The sequence below is a fragment of the Gymnoscopelus microlampas genome, assembly GCF_963454915.1.
Source record: "Gymnoscopelus microlampas genome assembly, chromosome: 11".
Taxonomy (NCBI): domain Eukaryota; kingdom Metazoa; phylum Chordata; class Actinopteri; order Myctophiformes; family Myctophidae; genus Gymnoscopelus; species Gymnoscopelus microlampas.
This window is the reverse complement of record NC_139948.1, coordinates 34,212,064-34,237,110: the sequence shown is the minus strand read 5'-3', so window position 1 is coordinate 34,237,110 and position 25,047 is coordinate 34,212,064. Positions and strand designations below refer to the sequence as shown.

At 39.5% G+C, this 25,047-nt stretch overlaps 1 protein-coding gene across 2 annotated transcripts; it reads right to left on the bottom strand.

Moving 5' to 3' along the window:
* Position 1: 1 nt before the first annotated feature.
* tmem184a (transmembrane protein 184a) lies at positions 2-24,567 on the bottom strand. 2 transcript variants are annotated; one of them, XM_084071542.1, is made up of 9 exons: positions 24,150-24,567; positions 22,778-23,005; positions 16,159-16,324; positions 14,540-14,630; positions 12,002-12,077; positions 9,366-9,457; positions 7,814-7,983; positions 7,362-7,559; positions 2-1,335 (listed from the first exon to the last, which is right to left on the bottom strand). In XM_084071542.1, exons 2-9 carry the CDS (start codon positions 23,003-23,005, stop codon positions 1,094-1,096), a joined length of 1,263 nt encoding a protein of 420 aa, XP_083927668.1. In that variant the 5' UTR covers positions 24,150-24,567; the 3' UTR covers positions 2-1,093. The 2 variants fall into 2 exon arrangements, with proteins under 2 accessions (XP_083927668.1, XP_083927669.1); XM_084071543.1 differs by lacking the exons at positions 22,778-23,005; positions 24,150-24,567 and adding an exon at positions 16,590-16,678 and having other exon boundaries at positions 16,159-16,411.
* Positions 24,568-25,047: the final 480 nt, after the last annotated feature.

Sequence of the window (25,047 nt, the reverse complement as noted above, 5' to 3'; positions counted from 1 at the left end):
ACATTTCTAATCAGGTGACCATGGAACTGAAACATCAATAAAAGTCTGAACATAACAAATAAACAAGGCTCTGTCAAAGGTTTTCACAAGACAGAAGCTGCAGAAGAATAGATTTTTAACCAAAGCCATATTTTCAAACATTTTCAAATATTTTTAATAGCCTATCTACAAGCTCACAACATGTAGCATCGTGATACGTTGTGAACTTGTAGAAGGGCTATTTTTGAAAGAGTTTTGAAAAATCTTCACCTGTAATGGCATGCCCAGAATAGGGACACCAGGGTTAAAGCGGTTACTGGTTACTAAACCACTGTCTAGTTGCACTGGTTTTTCACTCTCTTTGTGCATGCTGAGAAAATTAATGAGGATAAAACAACCTTGCAGTTTACAGGAGACAGGCTTATCATCCAATTTGTAGATGCTATGTTGAGAAGCGAAGAATTTCAAAGCAACCGATGCCTGCAGTTTGAAGTGGCTGCTCCACAGCCGGTGTGGAGCAGCCACTTTGAAAGACTCCTTCTATTTGTTGAAACCCTACAGAGGAACTGCTTAGCAAATACTTCAAACAAGCAAATGCACAAGTCGCTTCCCCCTGCGAGTGTCAGTCCTCAACATCAGTGGCTTCCTGGGTGCACTCCTGGAGTCCCGTATTAATCAACTTCCTCTTTGAAACTGACAACAGAGTTGGCCAGCCAGACATGCACATAACCAATATGCCTGAAACATACTCTGAAGTTTGAAGAGGGGACACAGCTCCAGATTTGTCTGATAGCGTTGAGAAGAGAGGCCATTTTCCTGTGATTACTGCTGATGAGGTGACATCATGTCAGCTCATCTAAAGTCGACTTGCTCAACGATGACCCCCCACACACACACCAAAAAGACAAAAATCCATTTCAGTCATCTCTTGATGTTTGCATTATTCATTAAAACCAGACGGAAGGAAGGAATTGATCTTAAAGGCTGAGATGATGAAACTTAAGCGCACGGATGGAATGCCGTTTATGTGGCCAATGCGAAAGAATGCTTTCATCAGGGCGGGCAGCCAGCAACGGTCTCTCCCTACTACACCTCCATGTTGCTGGGTAACAGCCTAGAACTCGTCATCTGATGTGATCAGCATGATTTTGTCAGACTTACGGGAGCCCTTGTTGTTTCCTAGGCCTGCCTTGCCATTCTGGCTGGGCTGGATCACCTCCTGTGTGGACTGCTGGGTGTATTGTTGATAGGCTGGAGAGAAGTTGTGGATGGCATCCTGGACCATATCCCCATGGTTTATCGTTTCTTTCAGACCACTGGAGATGCTCTGCATGGGGGCGATATTGCCTGCATTGGCTGCAAAACAAAATAAGAGCAGAAACAATGGTCAGACAAATCTGGGACAATGTGGATTCAAAGCTCCAGATCATTAGTGGTTCCGAAACGGTGTACCATGAGACAAGTCCAGATATGTCTTGGGTTTTGTTGTGACAACCACACATTATTGTTATTGCAATATATACACAACTATATAAACATTATTTATTAACTCTCTCAGTGCCAATGAAATAAAAAAATATGTTCATACTGTGCCAGCAATTTTTTAAAAGTAAAACAAAATAATAATAATAAGTTAAACAAGAAGTGAATGGAGCAGCAAATCTTCGGATCACAATATCTTGGGTTCTGAAAATTATTTAAAAATAATAATAATATACGTTATTAATCTTTTTATTGATTACATCAGTACATTGTATGAACTTATTTCCCAATACAGAGGCAAATTCTATACCCTAAACAAATATTTTGAAGCACTTTAAACCTGGCGTCTTGCAGTCCTTATATACACCCCAACCCAGATATACAAGCTCACATAGCTTGTAGATCGACTTTTTCCCTCCGCCATGGATACAGTTGTACCTTGAGATTTTTTTTTTGGGGGGGGGGGGGGATTTTTCTGCCTTTATTGATAGGATAGTAGACTGACAGAAAATGGGGAGAGAGATGGGGGGGTGACACACAGCAAAGGTCGTCGGGATCGAGAGTCAAACCCACGACACGCTGTCAAGCTGGATTACCAGCGTATGTGGTATGCGCCTGGACCGCAAGGCCAGCGGGCGCCCGTACCGTGAGATTTTTAAGTGCTCATTGTCATTGGTGTGCCTTGGGAAAAACATTTTTGAAAACCACCCCATTAGGGGGAATCTGGGCAGGTTAAGTGAACGAGACCAGACAGGGGAAGGGAGTAAAAATGCACTCTTTCGTCAGTCTACGTTTACGGGTGAAATGCCTTTCAGCAAGGCACCGACTCCCTAACTGCTTTGCTGCAACTGCACTATATCGGACTATAACGGGCAGAAACCTCTTATCTCCATATTCTAACTTTTGTGTTTTTTCGTAAATGAATGTCCTACTTGATAATACTACAGCGTCAAACAAAAGTACAGTATTTTCCGCACTATAAGGCGCACCGTCAGTGCGCCTTATAGTGCGGATGCGCCTTATAATGCGGTGCGCCCTATATACAGTATGAAAATAATACATTTATTGAAGGTGCGCCTTATACTCAGATGCGCCTTATAGTGCGGAAAATACGGTATCAAATGTAGCAGATCCACAAGCTCGAAACACGACGTGAAGCGATGCGTTTTGAGCTTGTAGATCTGCTACTTTTACTTTTGAATTTGAATCCTGAAAAGTAATAGTTTGGGACATAATGAGGTTTCCACCCGACAGAGACGATATTATATTATGCTTCTACAAGCATAGGATGTAAATAGCAGGAACTCTTTCTCCCTGTGAACTCTAGTTAAGCTGTACTGTAGCTGTCAGCTTATAGATTTATGAAACCCTTGCATAAATGTGTAATCGATACATGAAGACTTCTCCATTATGGGTTTTCCCTCCACAACTGTATAAAAATAAAAATAAACCTTCCGGCCATTAGAAAATACATAGTAAAACCTCAAAATATATGTTGTGCTAGAAAAGCCTGGCCGGTGTGCTCCTATGTATCTCTTTGTGAACCATTGTAAACACCAACAGGGGAGTAGTAGTAGAGTAAAAAAAGAAAAAGATAATTGATTGTAGTGTGAAGCTCCAGAGGCTCCATCTCCATTTTATATCTTTTGTAGAATATTATACATGCTGGCACTGCTTGCTACGTTGTTACACCGTACGGTGTGCAATAGACAGATAGTTTGTGCCAGGGTTTCCAAATTAGGACCAGCAGAAATAACCTCCCTTTCCTCTCGTGGACAGTGGCAGTGATATCACACAGCGCAATCTTGTTAATGTTAATTTAACTACAAAGAGTGTACAAATGGTATTTGGTTCCATTTGCACAATGACCACAGATTTAACACATGAGGAGTGTCAGACTGTGTGTGTGTGTGTGTGTGTGTGTGTGTGTGTGTGTGTGTGTGTGTGTGTGTGTGTGTGTGTGTGTGTCTGTCTGTATTGGGTGTTGATGCAACAAAACCAAATTGCTATCACATATTGGTTAAGAAATCTAATTATTAATCTAGTTAGATTATATAACTCTTATAACTGATAGCACTCGGACAGCAAACAAATAATGCATTTTCTTCCCCCCTTATTGCCATCGACCATCAAAACAGAAAATCTGAGACGCCTTGTCATATGATTCTTTGATTCTCTAGATTAAATAAAAAATACTTCCGCTCAAGTTGATATTAAAGTGTTTATCAGCTCTCAATGCTAAATTAATTCTCTCTCTCTCTCTCTCTCTACACATTGTGCAGTTGAAGGCAACAGTAGCGTTCCTATAGGGGAAATGTGAGCCAAAATGATTGATAACACTGCAGAAGGCTTTTCCCTTGGTTTCCATTTGTCTTGGAAGGGTGAACAGTATTGACGTCAAAGGGCTACCTCTAGCTCCCTTCTAGTCTATGTACTGAGACTGTGAATTTCTCTTCGTCTTCCCCTGCTTTTCTTTTCTACAAAGTGTTTTCTCTGAAATAGGGCTGTCACGATCATGGAATTTTATTTTAGTCAGTCATCTTACTATCTTATCTTATTATCTTCAGTGTTGGGAAAGTTCACTTAAAATATGAACTAGTTCAAAGTTCAGTTCACACATTTTAAAATGAACTAGTTCAAAGTTCAGTTCATAATTCAAAATTTTGAACTAAAGTTCATGGTTCAAAAAATGAACTAGTTCAGTTCTTTTTCGTTCTTTTTTTCAATATATATTAGTGCGATTAATCACATATTAATCGCATATTTTTTATTGGCTCAAACTTGAATGATGAACTGAAAAGCAATGCATTGTATTGTATATGGAGCAGGATGCATCCAAATATATTATTTATTATTATTACTATACTTCTATTATTTATCCAATTCATTATAAAAACCAATGTTATTTATTTAATTTTCTTATACATTATATCCTCTCTGGTGTTCATACATAAAGCACCCTATATTTATTATGTCCAGTGGTGTAAAGTAACTAAGCACATTTATTCAAGTACTGTACTTTATTTTTAATTATTTCAAAACTTGAGTTACTAGTTACTTTGTAGATTTTACAAATACATGAATCACTTCAGCCCTATTTAAGTTTTGGCTATTGGAAAATAGCCGATCTACAAGCTCACAAACAGGTCACGGTGCAACACAGTGAGCTTGTAGATCTGCTATTTTCTAAAGATTTTCATTCATCTTGGGGGCGGGCTGGGGGCTTGTCAAAGTGAGTGTATGACACTGTTAACATCAAAAGCCAGGTGCAGAAGTCCACTTTTAATGCCAAAATAAAGTCGGGTCGGACGTCCAGACTACAATATGACGGTCATTCAGAGGTTCGGGGACCGGGGCTACCGTCCTAAAGTCGGCTGTTAGGCTACGGTGCTACACAGCCACGTTGTTGCTGTGACATGATCCCAAACTCATTTCGCCATTCCGCGGTGTTTACTTATTAATTCAGCCCAGCGTCAAGTTAATTTTGTCGGCAGTGAAGCCAAGGAAACAACACCGATACTTTGGAAGAGACACAAGTCAACTTCCAAATGCTTGTGGGCGGGAAATGATCTTCGCAGAGCGGATAAAGTGTCAGCTCTTCGCCCTGGCCGAGTGGCCGTGAACTGTCTGTGCTGCTCGGACTCCGCGCTCGGCGCGCTGCGCAGATGAATGTTAGACACCGCCTTGATTTTCTTTTCTGGGGCTGATGGTGCGTTCAAGGCGCCTCGGAAACACAGAATAGGATGAAATACAACATGACAAACCGATGTAACCATGGAAATTTGGGACACTCTTGAACGAAGTTGAACGAAGAGAGAACGCCGTTCACAAACGCCAGAATGAACGCGTTCACGATAACGTTCATCTAGCGGATATACAGTACGTTCAGTTCACGTTCGCCCAAAATATGAACGAGTTCATGAACGATCGTTCATTGAACGCGTTCAGGCACAACACTGATTATCTTATCTTATCTTACTATATATTATATAATTGACAAAAGCTCAGAAAGTTCGTCCGGGGTATGCAAGCACAGGATCACTCCATTTGCCCCGAAACTTGCCACAGACTGAGCTATGGCTATTTCTTAGGCATCTTACCCCACCTCGATCAGTGATCGGACTCTCCCAAGGATCCCTCACCGTGACAGAAGTGAAGAGCTTCCCTTCACATTATGCAGACGCCAGTTCCCTGTCAGGTTAGCTTTCCCCGTTACCATCAATAAAGGTCAAGGCCAAGAGAATCCTTGCCCAATGTGGGCAAGGATAAAAAGGATGATGATGTGAATCTGTTACACACACACCACTAAAGCACAAGGAGGAAATTGACTATTTAGAAGGGATGACAGAGGAAATGTTTGGAGAGTTTGAAGCGGCCCTGACATCTGATGAGTTTTGGACTCTGTCTGGACCAACCTCGGATCGGGCCTAGATGCGGCCCTGACATCTAGTACACATAATTACGAATAATGATTTAATTGTGTTTTTGGCATTGAACATTGGAACATAATGAAAATTACATTTATGTTTGCTTTTAGGCTTGTAAGGGAAAATATGACAAATAACTATTACGGTGAAATAATTGTAATTGGGACAGGCCTACTCTAAGCCATGAGTAACCACCTGTACCCTTAAGGATGATGTCAACCTCTGCTGATTTCACACTTGACTGACACACTGTTTACCATAGCACACAATTGAACAGAAGGAATTAAACAAAATAAAATAAAAAGTTGTGGCTCCTATGTGGATCTCAGACTTCATCCTTATTCCTTACCTGGGCAAAGATTTCAGTCCGATCCGACCGCCATGGGTCGTCTGTGCTAAATCTCAAATCTCAAATGTATGACGTCAGATATGATGTCAGCCATCTCCATATTTGGGCAAGGTTTCTACCACGATCCGCCATTGACTTCCATTATAAAATTAAAGTTAAATATTTCATAAAATATATAACATATTATGTGAAAATAAATGAGGGGAGTTCGAAAGATGCCACTAATTGAGTCGAGCAGCTAGCAACAGTCTAGCCGAGTGGTTTGAGAGATCAACCCTGGACGGATGGGACAGACCCACCCTCTCCTAGACGGTTAGGCCCCCAGGGGCCATGGTGTAAACATTGCATACACATCAGGTTGTGTATGCAATGTTAATACATATCATTTTGGGGGTCCTTGACGTGGAAAAGTTGGAGCACCACTGATATAGTAACATACTGTTCGGATTTAGAAAACATTTTTAGATATAGATATAGTTTTGAGTTACAAATGTTCACTTTAAAAAGTACATATTCAAAGATTTGCACAAACTATCAAGATTTTTCAAAAATGGCTGATTTACCAGCTCATAGCACGGCACTCGGTGCAGCGCTATGAGCTTGTATATCTGCTATTTATATATCCAAAGAAATCTAAAATGACAGATGCGTTCCCGGATTGAATGGGTTAAATTATGTAAAAAGTGCGAATGGCAGTGGTTCAGTAGGTACTGTAGAGCAGCCGCTTGGGAATCAGAAGGTTCCCGGTTTGATCCCTGCCTCCGCCTGGCGTCCAAGTGTCCTTGAGCAAGGCACTGAACCCCTAACTGCTTCTGATGAGCAGGTTGGTTGGTGTCTTGCATGGTTTTCTCCGCCGTCGTCGGTGTGTGAATGTGTGTGAAAGGGTGAATGTAATGCATATTGTGAAGCGCTTTCAACAAAAGGTTAGCATTTATTTATTAGTTTTTCTTGTACTTTGAAGTGAATGCCAGCCCAGACTCTGTGATGGATAGGGGCAATTAACCACGTAACATATTTTCAGGGTGGGGAATGATGGAGGGGAGGCGTGGCGGCATGTAATGCTCCTCTGAACAGCTTGCGCTTCGCCTCTCTCTAAAGACGGTGGTATGTATGTGGTGGTTTACCTGGTACTTCGTTTTTCTTCTCCTGGTAGACGGTGCAGGTGAAGGCGTAGCGGAGGGCGATGGCAGCGAAGAACATCTCGATGCAGATGATGAAACTCTGCCACCCAGCCGCCACAGTGCCAGCACCAACCTCTTGCCCGTTGATGACCAGTGCTTTATTGATGACCCCGCAGCGCTCCAAGATAGCCAACACCATTCCTACATAAAAGATCAATGTACCACTGTTAAGTGCTTGAATAGTGGTATAGTACACAGTAAATTCCTTAGCGTAGATTGCTAAATAGCTTCTTTCCCCAGACAATCAGGCATGTGAACAATCAGGTCAGAGTTAAATTCACACTGAGGAGTTTACTTTTACTGCGTAGCACTGGCTGATATCTTTGAAATGACAGTCTCCTCAGTAGAGATAATGGCTGTTGGTACAAATTAAGCTGAGGGACGGATGGACTTGCCTTGCCAGAAAGACAGGAAGATGACAGATTTGATGGTGAGGAATTTGAGCACGGGTTCGTACGGTCTGAGCAGGTCGCTGGTGGCGAAGAAGAAGAGGAACAGGGCGTAGAGGGCCAGACTGACTGAAAAGTTGTAGATGATGGTAATGTACAGGTAGCCTCCATTTACGCTGTAAAAGACAACAATAAACACAGTCAGTCAAAGGCCCATTTTTCCACTCTCAGAGTTAAACTGACACTAGGGATTTTTGCAGGAAAGGTGAGGACATCTACGTTAGTACTGTATATACAGAAGAAATCAGAGTGTTCATTTAACTGAAAATATTTACCCGTAATGGACCCAGCAACACGGGACAAAATGCAGACCATTTAGATTTAATCGATGGCATCTGCAGTTAAAGAACGAATAGCTAAAGAGCTATAGGACTTCTTGTACATGGCCACCCTAGTTCAGGATACAGCTCATAAACTCCACCAGATTCTTCAATAACTTAACAGATCCGCTTTCCAGCCTTTCTGCAATTTAGTCTATTTTCCCAGCTATAACTATGTGCTCAGTAAATGAGATGCCAATTAGTCCAGCCTTAAATCACTGTGCCCCTTCATGGAGATTAAAGACCAACATTAATAACGGTTTCTCTCCACCAACTGTCCTGTTCACCTCTGTGAGAGAATAAGCAGAGGGAAACAACAGTTAAACAAGTTATTGATGTCTTTGTTTATACTCTGTAATGTGGGAGCACATAATGTTCTCGAGGCTGACTGAATAACTCCATCATGGACTAATTAAGAATCAAGTGAAGTAACAGCTTCATTAGAGAAGCTCCATAAAATGCAATGTCTTAAAAAGGAGATCCTGAAAGTTAATAAGTTATCATTGTTTTACCTGCCATTTCCAGACTTCAGAGTTTTTGACTACAAACTAATTGCATATATAATTGTTTACTTTTGATAGGGGAAATGGCCTGAAAAAAGGCTGTAATTATTTCATTAAGTGCCCATCTCTCATAGCTGAAAATACATCAATACCAAAGTACTCAGTTCAATCTACTCCTAGGCTGTGCCTGCCAACAGCGTTGGACGATATTGGCAAACAAAAAAAAGTGTTTATTTGTATGAGTCACAAATGAGCCTCCATCCAAGTGCTTTTGAAATGTGTGGGTATGAAAGACAGACAAATGAAACATTAAAAGGAAATGTAAGAGGAGGTGATGCTCACTTAATAGTCTCTCGAGACAGACTGTTGGCTCACACAATTTTCAAATGGTTTCGCCTTACAGCAACAGAAGCGCTGAAAATGTGAAGAAACTACAGCGTCCCCCTACCTCAGTTTCGTCTTTGCAGTCACATTACATTTGTCGTACTGTAAATCAAATTAGCCAAAGCATATAGTTGCTGCTTAGCAGTAATGGAAATTCTAAAATATATTTTCATTAATGGAATTGACGAACAGATGACAGCTTCCGTTCACGGCTTTCAGTAGGCCTAGTTAGCTAATCCTTGTAGCATTCAGAGATTGTGGAATAGTTGTCTGGCTTGAGAGACTACTCACTTAAAATCTCCATCATGATATTTGCCAAAGGCCTGCAGCACGATGGTGATGACAGCCATGAGGGGTTTGACAACACAGAACTGAAGGGTTGCCTGGAGAAAACGGTGCAGAGAACAATGACAAGCATGATTGAATAAGCACAATTAGCAAAATTCTGAACCCTGATTTGTGTACAAACGACCCTTGTGTGAAAATCTGATGATGTTTTAGGTCATATTTATGCAGAACTATAGATAATTCTAGAGGGTTCACAAACTTTCAAGCACTACCGTATATATATATTCAGCTATATATAGTAAATATTACCAACATAGTTGGTGATAGAAATTCCAGAAATGTGTAGAGCTGTGAGCTCTGCGTTCATACAGTATACACAACATCTGAGTGAGCCTGACTTTCTGGGGCAAGATTTGGTTGCCTTGTTAGTGGTGTGGATGGCATCTCTGCTCCATTGCCAGCTTGCTTAACACAGACTTATGACACATCAGGGCAACGTGCACACCCATACCTTCATCACAAATCTTTTCAAATAATAGTGTCATCACTCATTGTAAAATGGAAAAGCAGTTTAAAATGCAGCGGGTAACTCATGGTGGAGAGATGGAAGTTGAAGTAGGCATAAACAAGGACTCTGCAGATTCTTATTAAATTATTTACGCCACAATGCTTTGCATCCGCCCCCCACAGCCCCGCGCCCTCCTCCTCCCTGCCATCATCCCAAATGTTTTTCTACAGAGTAAGGCAATTATAACTAAAAGAATACGAATAATAACAATAATGGGGCATAAAACTTTCTGTGACTATATAGTGTTGTTTATTTGTTTGTTTGTTAGGATGCACATTAGCTGGGCACTAAAGCACAGCTAATGTTCCTGGGTCTGTGGTTCTGGACCACTTGACCCACCCAACAACACATTAAGGGAGGAACTGTGAACTGGCTGCATGGGGTGATGCAGTAGCTGTTAGATCCTTACAACTCTGGATAATCAGTGCTGCAACCCTGCAGTGGAGCATCTTGTCATCAAAATATCAACTGTCCATTTATTGAACTGGTAATTCATTTTGTTCAGAAAGCATTAGTTGTACTGCTCATACACAGTACTGCTCATACACAGCTTTTGCAGGGTACTGTCTCATTTATAGTGCTACCTTAAAGTGATTACCTAATTGTACTGGGAAGGTTTATAGTATTTTTGTCAGGAGTAGATAAATTAGAATAAATCAGTTTCACTTTTCATTAAGAAGTATGATCATATAAGCCCCATTTAATTAATCTTAACTTGACTTCCAGTTGACTTTAGAACCAATTTAAGATTTTATTGATTATTCAAAGCAGTGCCACAGCTTATACTATTACTACTCTGATATGTTATGATATTCCTGCTAATTTAAGCACATGTGATCAGGGCTCTCATAATATAGTGAAATAAATGGATTGCATTTATATAGCGCTTTTGCTAGTATTTAGAATAACTCAAACTTCTAACCTTACGACTCCCAGAAAGCCACTTTATCTCCTGAGCCATTGCTACCTCAGTGAATAAGTGATAATGATATAATCACTAGACCGGTGCACTCCGGGCACCGGCCTACTCGGGGGCCATGCAAGTCGGGAATGATGCAAGTCGGCGGTACACGCCACCCGTTGTGCAATACAACTCTTATATGATGTACCCGTTCTACCCGTTGTCAGCGCCACGCACATTGCGTTTTACTTTATGCCGCCGCTTTCATTCGCTGCGGCATCCTTCATCCATTAGCACAGATCTCGTACTATTTGTTTCATTGAAAACTTTGTACGAAGTGGCGCAGAGCTCAGCCAATCAGTGAAGGACGAGTTAGGGTTGGCCAATCAAGGAAGCCGCTCATCAAGCTGCTACTTTGATTAATATACAGCAGTGCAGCTATCTTCAAAATGTAATTTTAGTCACACAAGCCAACCTGCACAAACAGAACTAAAAGCTAAAGAACTGTCTTTTTTCAGTGAATGCAAATGAGGATATTATATACCGTAAGTCTAAAAGCCAGACAACTCTGGAAAAGCACGGCTTATATGGCTTTTAACAGCCACAATCTCCACTCCTGCTATAATGTTTAAATTAATTCTGAATGTCAGATCCAGAGATCATGATTTATATCAATAATGCCACCAGAGGAAACAGCAAGGTTTTGCTTTTAAACCACACCACGTAGTAGCTCTGTCAAAAAGTGTTTATCATGTTCCGTTTAAAAGAAAAATTTTACATTTCATCTTCGATTCTGTTTTGGAGACATGCCTCTCAGATCCAATTTCCATCATAGCTAAACAGGGAGCTCGAGCTGCATCCCAAGACACTGTGAGGAGGGCTCTGAGCTGACAGCTCATATCATTTCTCAGTGTTTATTACTAACCAGGATTCACCTGGTTTAAATTACTTTTCTTTTTTTAAGCAGCGAATATTATCCTCCAACATGTAGCCATTTTGAAAAGCCCCAGCAATCCGTTTAAAATTTAAATGGGTAAATTAGATGATATATATTGTTTAAATCACTGTTTGATTATGTCAATGTATTCAGAGTGTGTAATTCATTTAACTGTGCAGTGTGCAGAGAGGGGTGCCCCTTGTGAGATGGAACAGAAGGAAAGAGGAGCTCACCTGTTTGCAGAATCTTAAAAATCCAATGGAATAGCTCATTCCAACCAAGCAGCAGGTACCATATAGACAACTCGACCTGTGAATACAATGGCATTTGATGGGCTAGAGAACAAATCTCATTCATAAATGATTGGTTGGCTATGCAAGATATTCCTCTACTAGCTATTGTGCGTTTTGATCTGCAAGCTCAAAATGCATCATTGTGAGCTTGTAGATCTGCTATTTTAGGTCATTATATAACAAGCATGGATATGTGTTAGTAGTATACTAACAAAAACACTCTACAACCAAATAGACTACACCACCAAAAATTAATTCTTATCTCTCATTAACTCACACGTGAAGCCTTGAATAAATGGATAATTGCTGTTTTTGTCGCATTCCTTTACACTAAACGAAGAATTCATCCTCCAACACAGTTCACAGAGAATAATCTTGTATCCAGCCATGTATGCTGTATCCTCATTACTTCAAAAACACACCTTTTCGCGGAATGATTACTATATTATATATTGTTTACTAATTCTCTTGCATACCATGTCATGCACAAACTGATATGACATGCCCGTGGGGTTCAACAGGAGCTCAGTTCTCATGTCCACGTGCCGCCAGGTGTGTGCATTGTTCGTGCATAACACGATTTATCCCGGAAGTTAATTAAAAAGTAAATATTTCAGATTAAAGAAATGTTTTGGATATACTAACTGGATACAAGACATGTGTTGTTTTGGAATTCATAAACCGATTTTTTTATATAGTTTTACCATTGTTAATCTTGGCCACCTATTAACTTCAATTCATCAAATATTTTCTTCATTTTTGGATTATTCAATCACTGCAAAGGGAATGCAACAAAAGCAAAACATAATATATATTCAAAGCTTCACGGGGTGATACTTTAATTGATAGGGGGGGGAAAAGTCCTTTTCGGTTAAGTAGTCCTTAAAGTTTTATATGTCATTTAAAAACAGGTTCATGGCACCTTTAAGGTGAAAATCAACACAATGTAGAGTTGTAAAGTAAGGATTATTCAAATATGATCATATGCAATATTTCAAGTTGAAACTTTCCCAGATCAAAAACTAATTGATACAATCATTCATGACTTTGGGTTTGGTTTGCTTGACAGAAAGAGAGAGAACAAGCGGAAAAATAAACACTATTTACCAACCAGTATAGCACTTTAAACTTTTCTAAATGTAAAATGTATTCCTTATGACATAAAATATATTGCCTTGTCTCCACTGGCCAAGGTCTGAGCCATGCCATGGTCTGTCTGGCTCATAGCCAGAGTCTCCACTGCCTTTAGAATCAGACCACATATTTCCAGCTAGCTGGGTTTCACAAACTGGGCAGGTGTGGCCAAATCCAGATTATTAATGCTGATTGATGTTAAATTGAATGTTGTGCCGTTTTAGTAGTTGTTTACTTTTCTATTCTCTCCCAAATTTAGTCATTGCCAATACCTATGTGCACTGCTGTGACCGCGGTGCACCGCAGGTATTGGCAGTGCGATCCCTGTCAGCTGGCCTGGGGAGGGTGTAGACAAACCACGTGTCTGTGTCTCCTGCAAATCACCAGCTGCTGAGTTTCCCCGAGAGAGCATAACATACACAAAGTTTCATGCCATCTCCCTCAGATCCCCTCCCTGCTGAACAGGCGCCTGTACCAACCAGTAGGAGTTGCTAGTGCTGCAACAAGGACACAATCCCCCGCTGCCTTCCCACAGGCAAACACACTGCCAATGTTTGTTGGAGCGCCCAGCCAAGACAGAGTTACCGTTGCCGCGGAACAAACCCGGGCCTCTGTGTGTGTTGGTGGCAGAGTGTTTTACCACTATGCCACCTGGACACCGTTCAGTTTTTATAGTCATATAACACTAATATAACTGAAGGAGACCCAGGAGGGGTCGAAACGTTGTATCAAATAAACATTTCTACAGAGCATTAAAACAAGATTTGCAAGCCTTCCTTTTTTTAAAATATTAAACTCATATACTCCACAAATTAAGCAATGGGAGAACAATACAGGTGAAACTTTCAACTGCTTGTTTTGCTGTTTGCTCTGTCTTGTGCTGACATTACATACTGATTTAATTAACACTACTTGTTCTCAAGTCCTGCTGTTCTTGGGGTAGTCAGAAGAAACACAAACCAAACCATACCATACCATGGTTAGTAGAGACATAAAAGAGTCAAGACATATGTAGTGAATCCTAAAATATGTTGCATTGTTTGAAGAACAGTAGGGGGTATGCAGCTTTAAACCACTTGAACCCTGTATACTTTGTTAACAAGTCTCACCTAGGGCTCTATACTCTCTTTTTACCCCTTTACACTAAATCTCTTTGCCGGAAATCTCTAAAATCTACAATCTCACAACCCGTCGCAGCACAACGTGCTGTGAGCTTGTAGATCTGCTATTTTTCATTGAATGTTATGTTGTTACATGCCCAGACTAAGGTTCATGTGGTTAAAAAATGCCCTCCAGTTCTTCAAGAACAACCGTTGTGCAGAGGACGGGAATGAGGGCACTCACTGAATGGGCTTTCCTCGGATCTCTGACATGATTGCACTTTCTCCACCCAGATACTCAAAGGACAAGGTCAGGAAGTTGTAAATGACAAAGGCTGTGATGGAGAGAGAAGAATTGCTTGTTTATATACAGTAGCATGTATTCAGTCAGGACATGATGTAACTGTAAACAATTACCTTAAAATGAATGTCATTAGCATGTGATATCATCTTCGAGGGAGAAAAATCATATTTCACATAATAATAAAAAAGTGAATTAGACCTATATTTTTGAATAATCACAGTTTCGGTTTCTAACATTAAGAGGCTTTCTGAGCTTCTCTGTGCTGGAAATCCCCTCCTAATCCTTTGTTGCTATTTAAGGAGGGCTTAAGTCAAGCTAATGCTAGTGGTGTCCACTGAAGAGCAAGTCCATCACGTTTTACGTATAGCCGCTGGTGGGAATCCACATTTCCCTGCTTTCCGATTCCAAATGTAAAGTGCAATATTAGCCAACCACAAAATTGACCCACACACTGGAAATTAATCTATCTCAATTATGTAATTACTAAACTCTTTAAAGTTTTGCGGTTCTCTCAGATTACACATAAAACGTAATTCATTTTGCATAATAGTTGGCCTCTGCCATTGGTGAAGTGCTTTATTCTGATTATTCTTATTCTGATTCAGTACATAATTATGGTCATTATATGAAGGCAATTTAAAGAGCAATCTACGGAATTTTAGTAATTTAAAAAGGAAGGAATTGCTGCATGAAAAATTGATATTTCTATTATATTTGTAATAAAGAAACACTTCTTTTAAAAAGAAAAAAATGGCAACAGCTTTGAAATAAAGGATCCCATATCAAATAAGAGATGTAATACATCCACCAAGTTACAGCTCCTGAGGGCAAAACACCACAGACAATAACATCTCCGACATGGAAACAATGTTGGTAAGAAAAACGAGTTTGGTCAGTTGCACTTAGCCTCTATCTTGATACCCGGCATCTTACAAGTGAGTGTAGGTGACTAGGTGTGCATGTCCTATGAACTTGCCACACCTGTAAAGCCCCGACTGTCCAGACAAGGAACAGCTGTGGGGAGAGGAGGAGGAAGTAGGGCTGGGCAAAGACCTGAGGCCGATTCTGTATGCACACATTTTCACGATTTTTCTAAAATAGCCAAAGTATAAAATAATGGTTATAGCTCAAATCTAAAATGACACAGATGCGTTCCCGGGTTGAATGGGTTAAATGAAAATATATCGAAACCGATATTTAAAACCAAAAACCGACTTAATCTTGCTCATGAACTGTTAAGGTTAATCAAATAATCGAGAAGCAGGTTTTTTTGTTTTGTTTCTTGACCATAAAGAAAAAATAAATCTTATATATCAATGAATCGAAATTCTTTTTTTTTTTAAATGTAATCGACTAAATCGATTAGTCTGATTAACCAATTAACTCTGTATTATACAAAAATAGTTAAAACAGCCGATCTACAAACTTGTAGATCTACGAGCTTGTAAATCTGCTATGTACACTATTTTCTACTATTAATCGTAAACGAGCTAAAGGTTTTAAATAATCCTAATATTGAAGTCATATGGCCCAGACCTAATGGGGAGGGAGGGACTCACCTTCATAGCAGTCTCTCACAGAGTCAAAGTAGACAAAGTACTGGTCATTGCTGATGAAGAGCAGGCTGAGCCACGAATCAAAGGCATATACTGGCACAATAAATAGGATCCGGATGATGTAACGCTGCTCATTGGGGACAGTGTAGGACCTAAGGTGTGTGTAGATCTGCAATGAAAGATGCAAACATGCAAGCATTATGATGAACATCAGTCTGTAGTGATGCAATGACTGAAATGCCCACCCCAATTTCACCTCTAAATGGTGCATTTATATAGCGCTTTTATCCAAAGCGCTTTACATAGATTGTGCATTACATTCACCCATTCACACACACATTCACACCGATGGCGGAGGAAACCATGCAAGGCACCAACCTGCTCATTGGGAGCAATTAGGGGTTCAATGTCTTATTAGGGGTTCAATGTTCAACCTCTAAAAAGATACATGCATTTTCCCTATTCCAGTCAAACAGTTACAGGTCAGTTTCAAATATCGAGTTTATGAATTAAAATAACTTGTCTTTTTCTATCATACAAAGGGACTGTTTTGTTTTTGAAAAGTGAAGACGGTAATTAACAAAATGCAGTCATACCAACTAAAATACAAAAGTCACTTGCCTGAGGAAATACAATCAATGTGTTTTACATTGTATTTATTGTTATTTTTTTAACTTGTATTTGATAGATAATATGTAATTTCTATCATTAAGCAAAATAATAATTATTGATTTGGACGTTTGTTGTTGGAGTCTATATCCATCCTGCATTTTGATAGGTCCGTACAAACAAGGACCATCAGTTTAATGATGTGTTAAGCACTTTGCTCCCTTCTGATCTGCTGACTACTGCACTCACAAGTAGGGTTGTAATTATTGATAACTTTCCCTGACGATGGTCCTATCGATTGCTTTTTGTATTAATTGAATAACCGAGAAGCTCATTTATATACACACACACACATTATCTCACAACACATCGCAATGCAACGTGTTATAAGATTGTAGATCTGCTATGTTTGTTGTTTTTAAAAATCAATAGATTTAGATGGATTTTAAATACATTATTCTAAATCGATTAGTTTAACCGTTGTTATGGTTTTTGTCTGTTTTTTTCTTTCATATATTGCAATTATTATGATAGTATTAGTCACATAGCTTTGTCCTATTTTTGTTTTGCAGAGCACACCTTGATGTTTGCTCTGTAGACTTTGCTGACTTAAACAGGGGTAGCAAGAAAGAAAACACATACTGTATGTTTTCAAAATATTATTTGAAGCAGACAAAGCGGTTATGATCACAGGATTTTATAGACAAAGAAATCCCATGCTATCATCATCATCAGTATCATCGGAGGGAGATACTGTATTCTTTCAAATGATGCAGCCATGATGTGGAATGAGAAACAGGTTGTGCTTTTAAAATAAGATAAAGTGTTCACAGTCATCTACTTTGTTGGGGGACACGATGACGCTCATTGCTATAGATACCATAACCAATAGATATGGAACAATCACATCCACAAACAAACAAATTACAGAGGCCTCTATAGATTGTAACTTTCGAATTGATTAAGCTCTTAAGCCATTCTATACTTTGTTGCACAACGGAGTCATGCAAAAAGAGTGAAAATAGCAGATCTAGAAGCTCACAAGACGGCTCATCACAAGCTTGTAGATAGGACTACAATTTTATTAAATGATTTAATCAAATTAAATAAAAAATATTTGAATCTATTTTTTATAATTGATTAAATCAATTAGTTTGATTAACTGCTGCACCCTTAATATCGTTAATATCGTTTACTTTGTCATATTCTTCTGTGTTTGACACAGAAGAGGTTTCTATGAAAGGAATAGGCAATTATATACATTTATTTGTTTGTACATGTCATTGGATGGAAAAGGGATAGACTGCAGAATCTGCCTCAATGACCCAGCACCATTATGGTAACCATGAGAACAGAATAGATAAATTATTTAAAAAAATTAAACACATGGATCCTAGAATCCCTATTCTGCACCGAACATTTGGCAAAAAAAAATCCAGCAAAAAGATTTGGTGTAGAGGGAAAAGGAGGGGACCAAGTATAGGCCCCTGGGGTACCCCGGTCAACTTACTGACTTAAGTTTAAGTCTGTTAATCTCAAACATTCAAACAGTCCCCCCCAGGACCCCTGGGTATCTGCAGCCCCCACTTTGAGAACCACTGGTTTAACCTATTATGAGGCCGATTCTACAAGCGCTTCTAAATCCTAACAGTTTTCTGAAAAACTTATGTTGCTATATCTTCTCAAGGATGCCACAAATTATATGTATTTGGCCGTGGACCTTCATCTCAAAACATGTTGTACCAGGGACCCCAGAAGCTGGGATTTTAGTTTAAAATGTTCGCTTTAAAAATATATACATTCAAAGATTTGAAATAGCAGATATTCAAAGATTTAAAATAGCAGATCTGCAATGAGCTTGTATATCTGCTATTTTTGAATAGCCAAAGTATAAAATGACTTTAGGTGCTTTCCCGTTTTTTTTAAGGGTTATGTGGTTATGGCATAGCCTCAACTCAGATGTATAAGCATCTTTAAAGGCTTTATGCATTCAGATTAGGCAAGTAGGATAGTTAATTACGAGCTTTCAAGAACCCCTTAATGAAATGTTGAAAATGACAAAGATTTCTGAAATTTGAAAGGGTTTAGATGATTTCAGTAGTTACAACCAAATGGTCTGACTGTTTTATATAGGCTAACTATTTGCCTGACAACAATAGCTTCTCAAAAGGCACAGTGAACGAAATAGGATATCTACCATGACAGCTGTGACAGGAAGTATCAGATTACCTGACCTGTCCTTGAGAACACGGCAACAGAACCAACAACAAAGCAGTGCAAACATGTAGGTGACTGCTCAGAAACAGGAGTGAAATATTTGAAGCTGTGTTGATGTATAGCAAAAACACTAAATGCACAGTGTACCCAAAGTGTTTCAAAACACTTCGATGTATTACGGTAGACTTCAAGGGCGTAAGTAAAAAGAGAATTACATCCCAAACTTCCCCCAAAGTCTTATACTTAAGTACAAAATAACCACAAAATCACATTCTGTTCACATCGTGCAGGCTGACTCAACAGCAAAGTCAAAATGTGTGTGAATTTCCAGAGGCCATTAATGGAATTTAATCTTAAAATGAATGAATTAACCAATCACTAGTTAAATAGATGGTACTATATGAATAAAAATCATCCAATGCAGGGATTACCCAGTCAGTGTGTCATCTTACCACTAATTATGGCAATCTCTCTAGCGTAATCTATGGTATTGCATAATCTGTTATGCTGTGGGGTGCGGTAGAATTTCAGCAATTGTACATTAAACAGTGACATGATGATAGCGGTGTCGCTGGAGTATTGGTGAACATGTTACAACACTTCTCTCCATGAAAGTTGCATTAACTTTGCAGCTGACATGTTCCATCATGGTGAGCTATTCATTTAATGTTTAATGTTAACTATTCTGTATCCTTGAGTCTACAGTATAAGACATCGTGTCACTAGTTGAAGAGATTCCTCATTCCTTATTAGTGAGATATAGTGGCAAGCTGGATAGCTAAGTTTTCTACGGATTCACGATGAGTGACTGGAATTTAAATCAATTGTAAAGTGATGGAAGGCATAGTGCAATGTCTTCAGCATATTGAACTCAGACAAAGTTATTGAGTTAAACGACTGTCAGAAAGGGAAAAACACATCTCAGTTTTTAGTGTATATGTGTAGAGTGGTTTGAATAACATTTTAACGAACCTATGCTGAAGAATAATAATCAAACACCTGTTCAACTCGCGCATGAATATTCATAATAGGCAGCACAAGTTCGAGTTTAAAGTTCATAATCTACTAATACACATGACCAATTCAGAGGAGGAGCAGATTACGTGTTGTTATTAGTCGCCTTCAAGTTTACTGTATTAGAAGCTTGTGGCATGATTAAATGTCCATTAGAGGCTGCACATTAAAGCCTGACCACAGTGAGCCTGGGGCGGGGAGTGTGATGTATTTGGCCCTGTTGAGAAGTGAAGTGAAGCAGGCTGTAGACTGATGTCTTCCATTTTGCTAGAATGTCTAGAAAAAGCTATGGTACTCCCGGCGGCTCCACAATGCTGACCTCACAGTAATACAAAGATGCACCCTGGATAACGGCCCCAAGCACGGACTAATTTCAGCTTGGCAAACCAGCCCATCATTCCACTGAGGTGATTAAAGTGTAAGCTTAAATCAGCCCCATTGTGACAATAAAGCAAAAATAAATAAATAAAACAGTAGTGGTGATTGCATAATATTGATGTTAAGTAGTGTATCCGAGTGAGAAAGGCCATTAAGCTTATACAAAATAGACTGTGTTGATCCTCTTTATAACTGCTGATGTAAAGTGCAGACACCAATAAGCCCACCAGATGGATGAGACAAACAGTATTGTCAACTTACAGCAAAGGGGATGTAAGGGCATTGTGTCCGTGTTTACTATGCACATTGTGAGAACAAGAGACTATACTATACAGCCAAGGTTTTAGAGCAAAGTCAGATACTTGACTAGCATTCTAAAACTAGAGCTAAAGACGGACAATCTTATCCTCACTCTGTATTCTAACGGATCTACCTGGTGTTATTATTTCTCCACATGGCTAGACTTATTTAACTGCACAATTTAAAGGTAGGGCAAGTGATATTTTTTCGTTTGTTTTTAGGTTAAAGCTCTATATTGTGATAGTAATCATTGCTATAGTGTTTGTTCAGTAACAGGAGTCTCCCCGTCTCTCTAGCTCTTTAATAAATAGAAAATACATTTTCAGGTGACAAAAAGGAGAGAGTACCCATTTATCAGCTTCATTTTTGTAGTGTTCCAGTTCCAATTTTGTCTGCTCATTTATTTGTGTCATCACTTCCAATTTTACGTTTAATCTGTATCCTGAGTTCTCTATTCCGATTGGATCAAATTGGTATCCTGACCTGAAAATGCATTTTCATGTTCAATAAAGAGCTGGAGAGACATGGAGACTCCTGTTACTGAACAAACACTCTATAGCAATGAGTACTATAAGAATGTAGAGCTATTTAACACTTACAGTATTTTAACCAAAATAAATCACTTACCCTACCTTTAATATGTGTAAATGAAAAGTGTTTGGACAAGCACAACTGTATGGTCAGATGCTTCATGATGATTACGAAACATTAATCTTGGCAGGATGGTGTCACAGATCCATGAACAATGGTGGCTTTAAAGTGCCCCTATTTGATTAAACTAGAAACCCTTCAAAAATAAAAAACAAATGTGCATTAGAGTTGTAGGGACAGTGAAAACATAAACAAACACTGTTCAAAGAGAGACTGTAAAGTTAACTTATCCTGAGTGTAACACAAACACGTGACTTGACCATCCTGCCAATCCTTTTGGAGAATGCAAGTTGCAGGTACAGTTATTACTGTAATGAATGAGACAAATGTGAGCATAATTCCCACTGCAGACCAGTATGCACATTAGCGAGCAGGCCTGAGAGCAGGACTTTAGTTATTCATGGTGCTGTAAATGAGATCTCGATATCAATTGATTTCCCTGTTGATAACTTACTGCGCCTAACTGCATTCTCTGAAATGTACTTAAATAATAAAGATAAGCTATCGTGTGGCCCCTACAGAGCAGTAACCACACCCACTAACAACACTCGTTTATAAAGAACCCTGTACTTTCTGTTTAATACATGTTACTGTCAAGCCACATGGCCTGATGAGCTACAGGCTATGTATTCTATAGACTATCCATTGCATTGTATCAACCTATTTCAATCACCTGAAGCAGCTCATTCCATTTCAATGTAATTGTCACTGATAAGCGAAAAGCCAGCAAGGAAAATGTCCCCATGATCCCATGGTTTAACCCATTAAGACCGGGAACCTATATATACAAGTTCATAGCGCAGCACCGAGTGCCGGGCTATGAGCTTGTAGATCTGCGATTTTTTTTAAATCGTGAACATTTTTGCAAATCTTTGAATATATATTTTTAAAGCAAACATTTGTAACTCAAATCTCTCCCTGGGACTAAATATTTTGACATGGGGGTCGGCGGCCAAATACATATAACTTTGGGGGTCCTCGACATGAAAAGGTTTGAGAACCAGTGACCACTGATATAGAAACGTAAGTTTTTCAGAAACCTGTTGGGATTTGGAAGACATTTGCAGATGCGTTCCCGGGTTAAGGGGGAAACCATGGCATCTGTCAACACAGAACACACTACCATCTTAACTCATGAATAACTGTGGCTCCATAAGGCTGCACTATACTGGATTACTTAGCTCTAAGAAACTAAACAAAAAACAACAACATTGAAACCTATAGTGATGGCCGCCACTATTCATGTGTATTATGTCACTGTCCTCTGGCAGGGGTGGAGACAAAACAGATCCGTACAATCTCTTATTACCCTTGACTCCACTGAGTAAGTAAACCTTGAGGCTGCTTCTCTTTAAGACGGGTGGTAAAGCAGAGATTTTGTTTCCTTGACGTGTAAGGGATATTAATAACAAAAGGTACAAGTTACGATCATTGTAAGATTCCCAAAACTCACCTGATAGCAAGTAATAAGCAACGCTGCCCAGACAAAAATCCCTGATATGGCTTGGGCAGCCACTGTATTTAAAAACATCTGGTCTTCTATGAGTGATCCATTGCTTGTTTGGATAATTGTCATATTGGTTTTGGAGATGTCAGACGCGGCTGCGAGAATTGGTGCAGGCAAGTGAGGTATAGAATCATTCTTGGTTGTCGAGTCCATGTTTTCCAAAGAGATATTCATCTGAAACAACAGGAAACAAAACACACAATGTGTAATAAGGGCCTATCATTACCTCCATGCAAAAGGAAAGGACATTCCCCTTGCAGAGTGGCACCAGTGGTGGAAGAAGTACTCAAATGTTTTACTAAGTTTAAATAGGGCTGAAGTGGTTAGTGTATGTTTAGAAATAATAATCTAAATCTACAAAGTAACTACTACTTAACATTTTCAAATAATTGTAGTGGAGTAAAAGTTCAATATTTGCCTCCGAGATGTAGTGAGTAGAAGTAAAAGTATAGAAAATTGGAAATAGTCCAGTAAAGTAAAACATACATCAAAATGGTACATACTTGAGTAAATGTACTTAAGTTTCTTTCCACCACTGAGTGGCAGACAGTATTGCTTCACTCCTATCTTATCATACAGTAGGCCTATCATACCATGTAAAACCAGAGCACAATAACATTGGGCTAATAATATCAGACACATTCTAATGTGCCTTATTACCATGATTACAGGAACTGCTGTTTCCATAGCTTATGGCTACATGAGAACATCAGATTAAGGTAAACGTTTGTTGTTATTAGAGTAGAGAAGGGAAAATAATTAGCCGGAGGCCATAGTGTCAGATCAGCATGGTACAAACAGGAGTTGTGTAGTCCGGTGGATCTCAAAGTGGGGTCCGGGGACCCCCATGGGTCCTTGAGGGGATTCCAGGGGGTCCCCAGCTGAATGATAGGTAGTTAGGATACTTAGAAACCAAATGGACCCTTGTGAGACAGTGTGACTGTAACTCTGAGTGTAAAAATGGAATCAAATGGTACGGGTCCATTTGGTTCCATTTGTACACTCTCAGAGTTATGGTGGTACGTTGTCTAATTATGCAGGAGTTCTCAAAGTGTGGTCCCGGGGGACCCCCCCCCCCAGGGCAGGGCCCTATATACATCAGCTATTTAAAAACAAAATTGACTGATTATTTGAAAATGTTTGAATATTTTTAACACCTTGTATGGGGCCCTTGGCACCAAATATTTCCAGATAGTGGTCTGCGGCCAAATACACATTAATTTAGGGGTCCTTGACAAAAAAAGTTTGAGAACCACTGGTGTAGCCTCAGTCTACTGTAACTCATTCCATGAAGTAACACACAGCCAAAGCAGCTCACCTCGTCCTTGATCTGGTGAAGACTAGACGTGACCAGCAGCTTGATCCAAATAGCTTAATTCCGCGACGATGAGGTAAAATGTACTACCATTTGCCCACGCAGAGACAACAAGTATTGTATTAAAAATAAAACTTTGCCTATTCAAACACCCTGATCGTCGGCATTCACTGCCCATAGAAAAAATGCCCCGTCAACTGCGTCAATGGGCAGTCAAACAGCCAGGGATAGTACTTCCTTGTTTGAAACAGGTAGACTGATAAGGTCGAAGTCCACACCGTCACCGGCGACTGGTACTGTAAAAGCACGGATCAATACATATACACAATACTATGGTACTTATATAGGCTAAGCAACCGACACACTAGACTCGTGCTGAATGCCTTAATATCATCGTTGAGCGCCAGACAACTGACACGAGCACCCGGCCAGCAGATAAACAGGTTCAGAACAGGTGAATGAGTCACGTGATCAGTCAACATCAACATCACGTTGCCTGCCAGTCAGAGGCAGAGCTCATCCTGGCAGTGTCTGCTGCATTAGAATGTTAGAATGTCCCTTTGTCATGTAACCTCTTCATCACAGGCACAGACACATTATTGTGGCCACGACTACTGAATGACACTGGTGGGAAAAGTACTCACATTTGTTTTTTACTCATGAGTAAAAGTATCAATTCTGCAATGAATGTAGATATACTCTGTTACAAGTAAAAGTCTGGTAAGTTTTCAAATGTATAAAATGTATAATAATCCTTTGAAATTTAGCATATGTACAAGCTCAGGACAATTGAATGATGTTGTAAAAATAAATAAATACCTTGTGTGTATAATATATATGTGTATCAACAAGTTGACTTGATTTTGGAATGTAACAAGCATTCTGATAGGCTCTCTGAGGA

Coding starts and splice junctions, on each gene's coding strand:
- tmem184a (XM_084071542.1), bottom strand. CDS start 23,005: ATGAATATCTCTTTGGAAAACATGGACTCGACAACCAAGAATGATTCT. Junction 9,458..12,001: donor TTTTAAGATTCTGCAAACAG/GTGAGCTCCTCT, acceptor CGTTTTCTCCAG/GCAACCCTTCAGTTCTGTGT. Junction 7,560..7,813: donor CTTCCTGTCTTTCTGGCAAG/GCAAGTCCATCC, acceptor TCTTTTATGTAG/GAATGGTGTTGGCTATCTTG.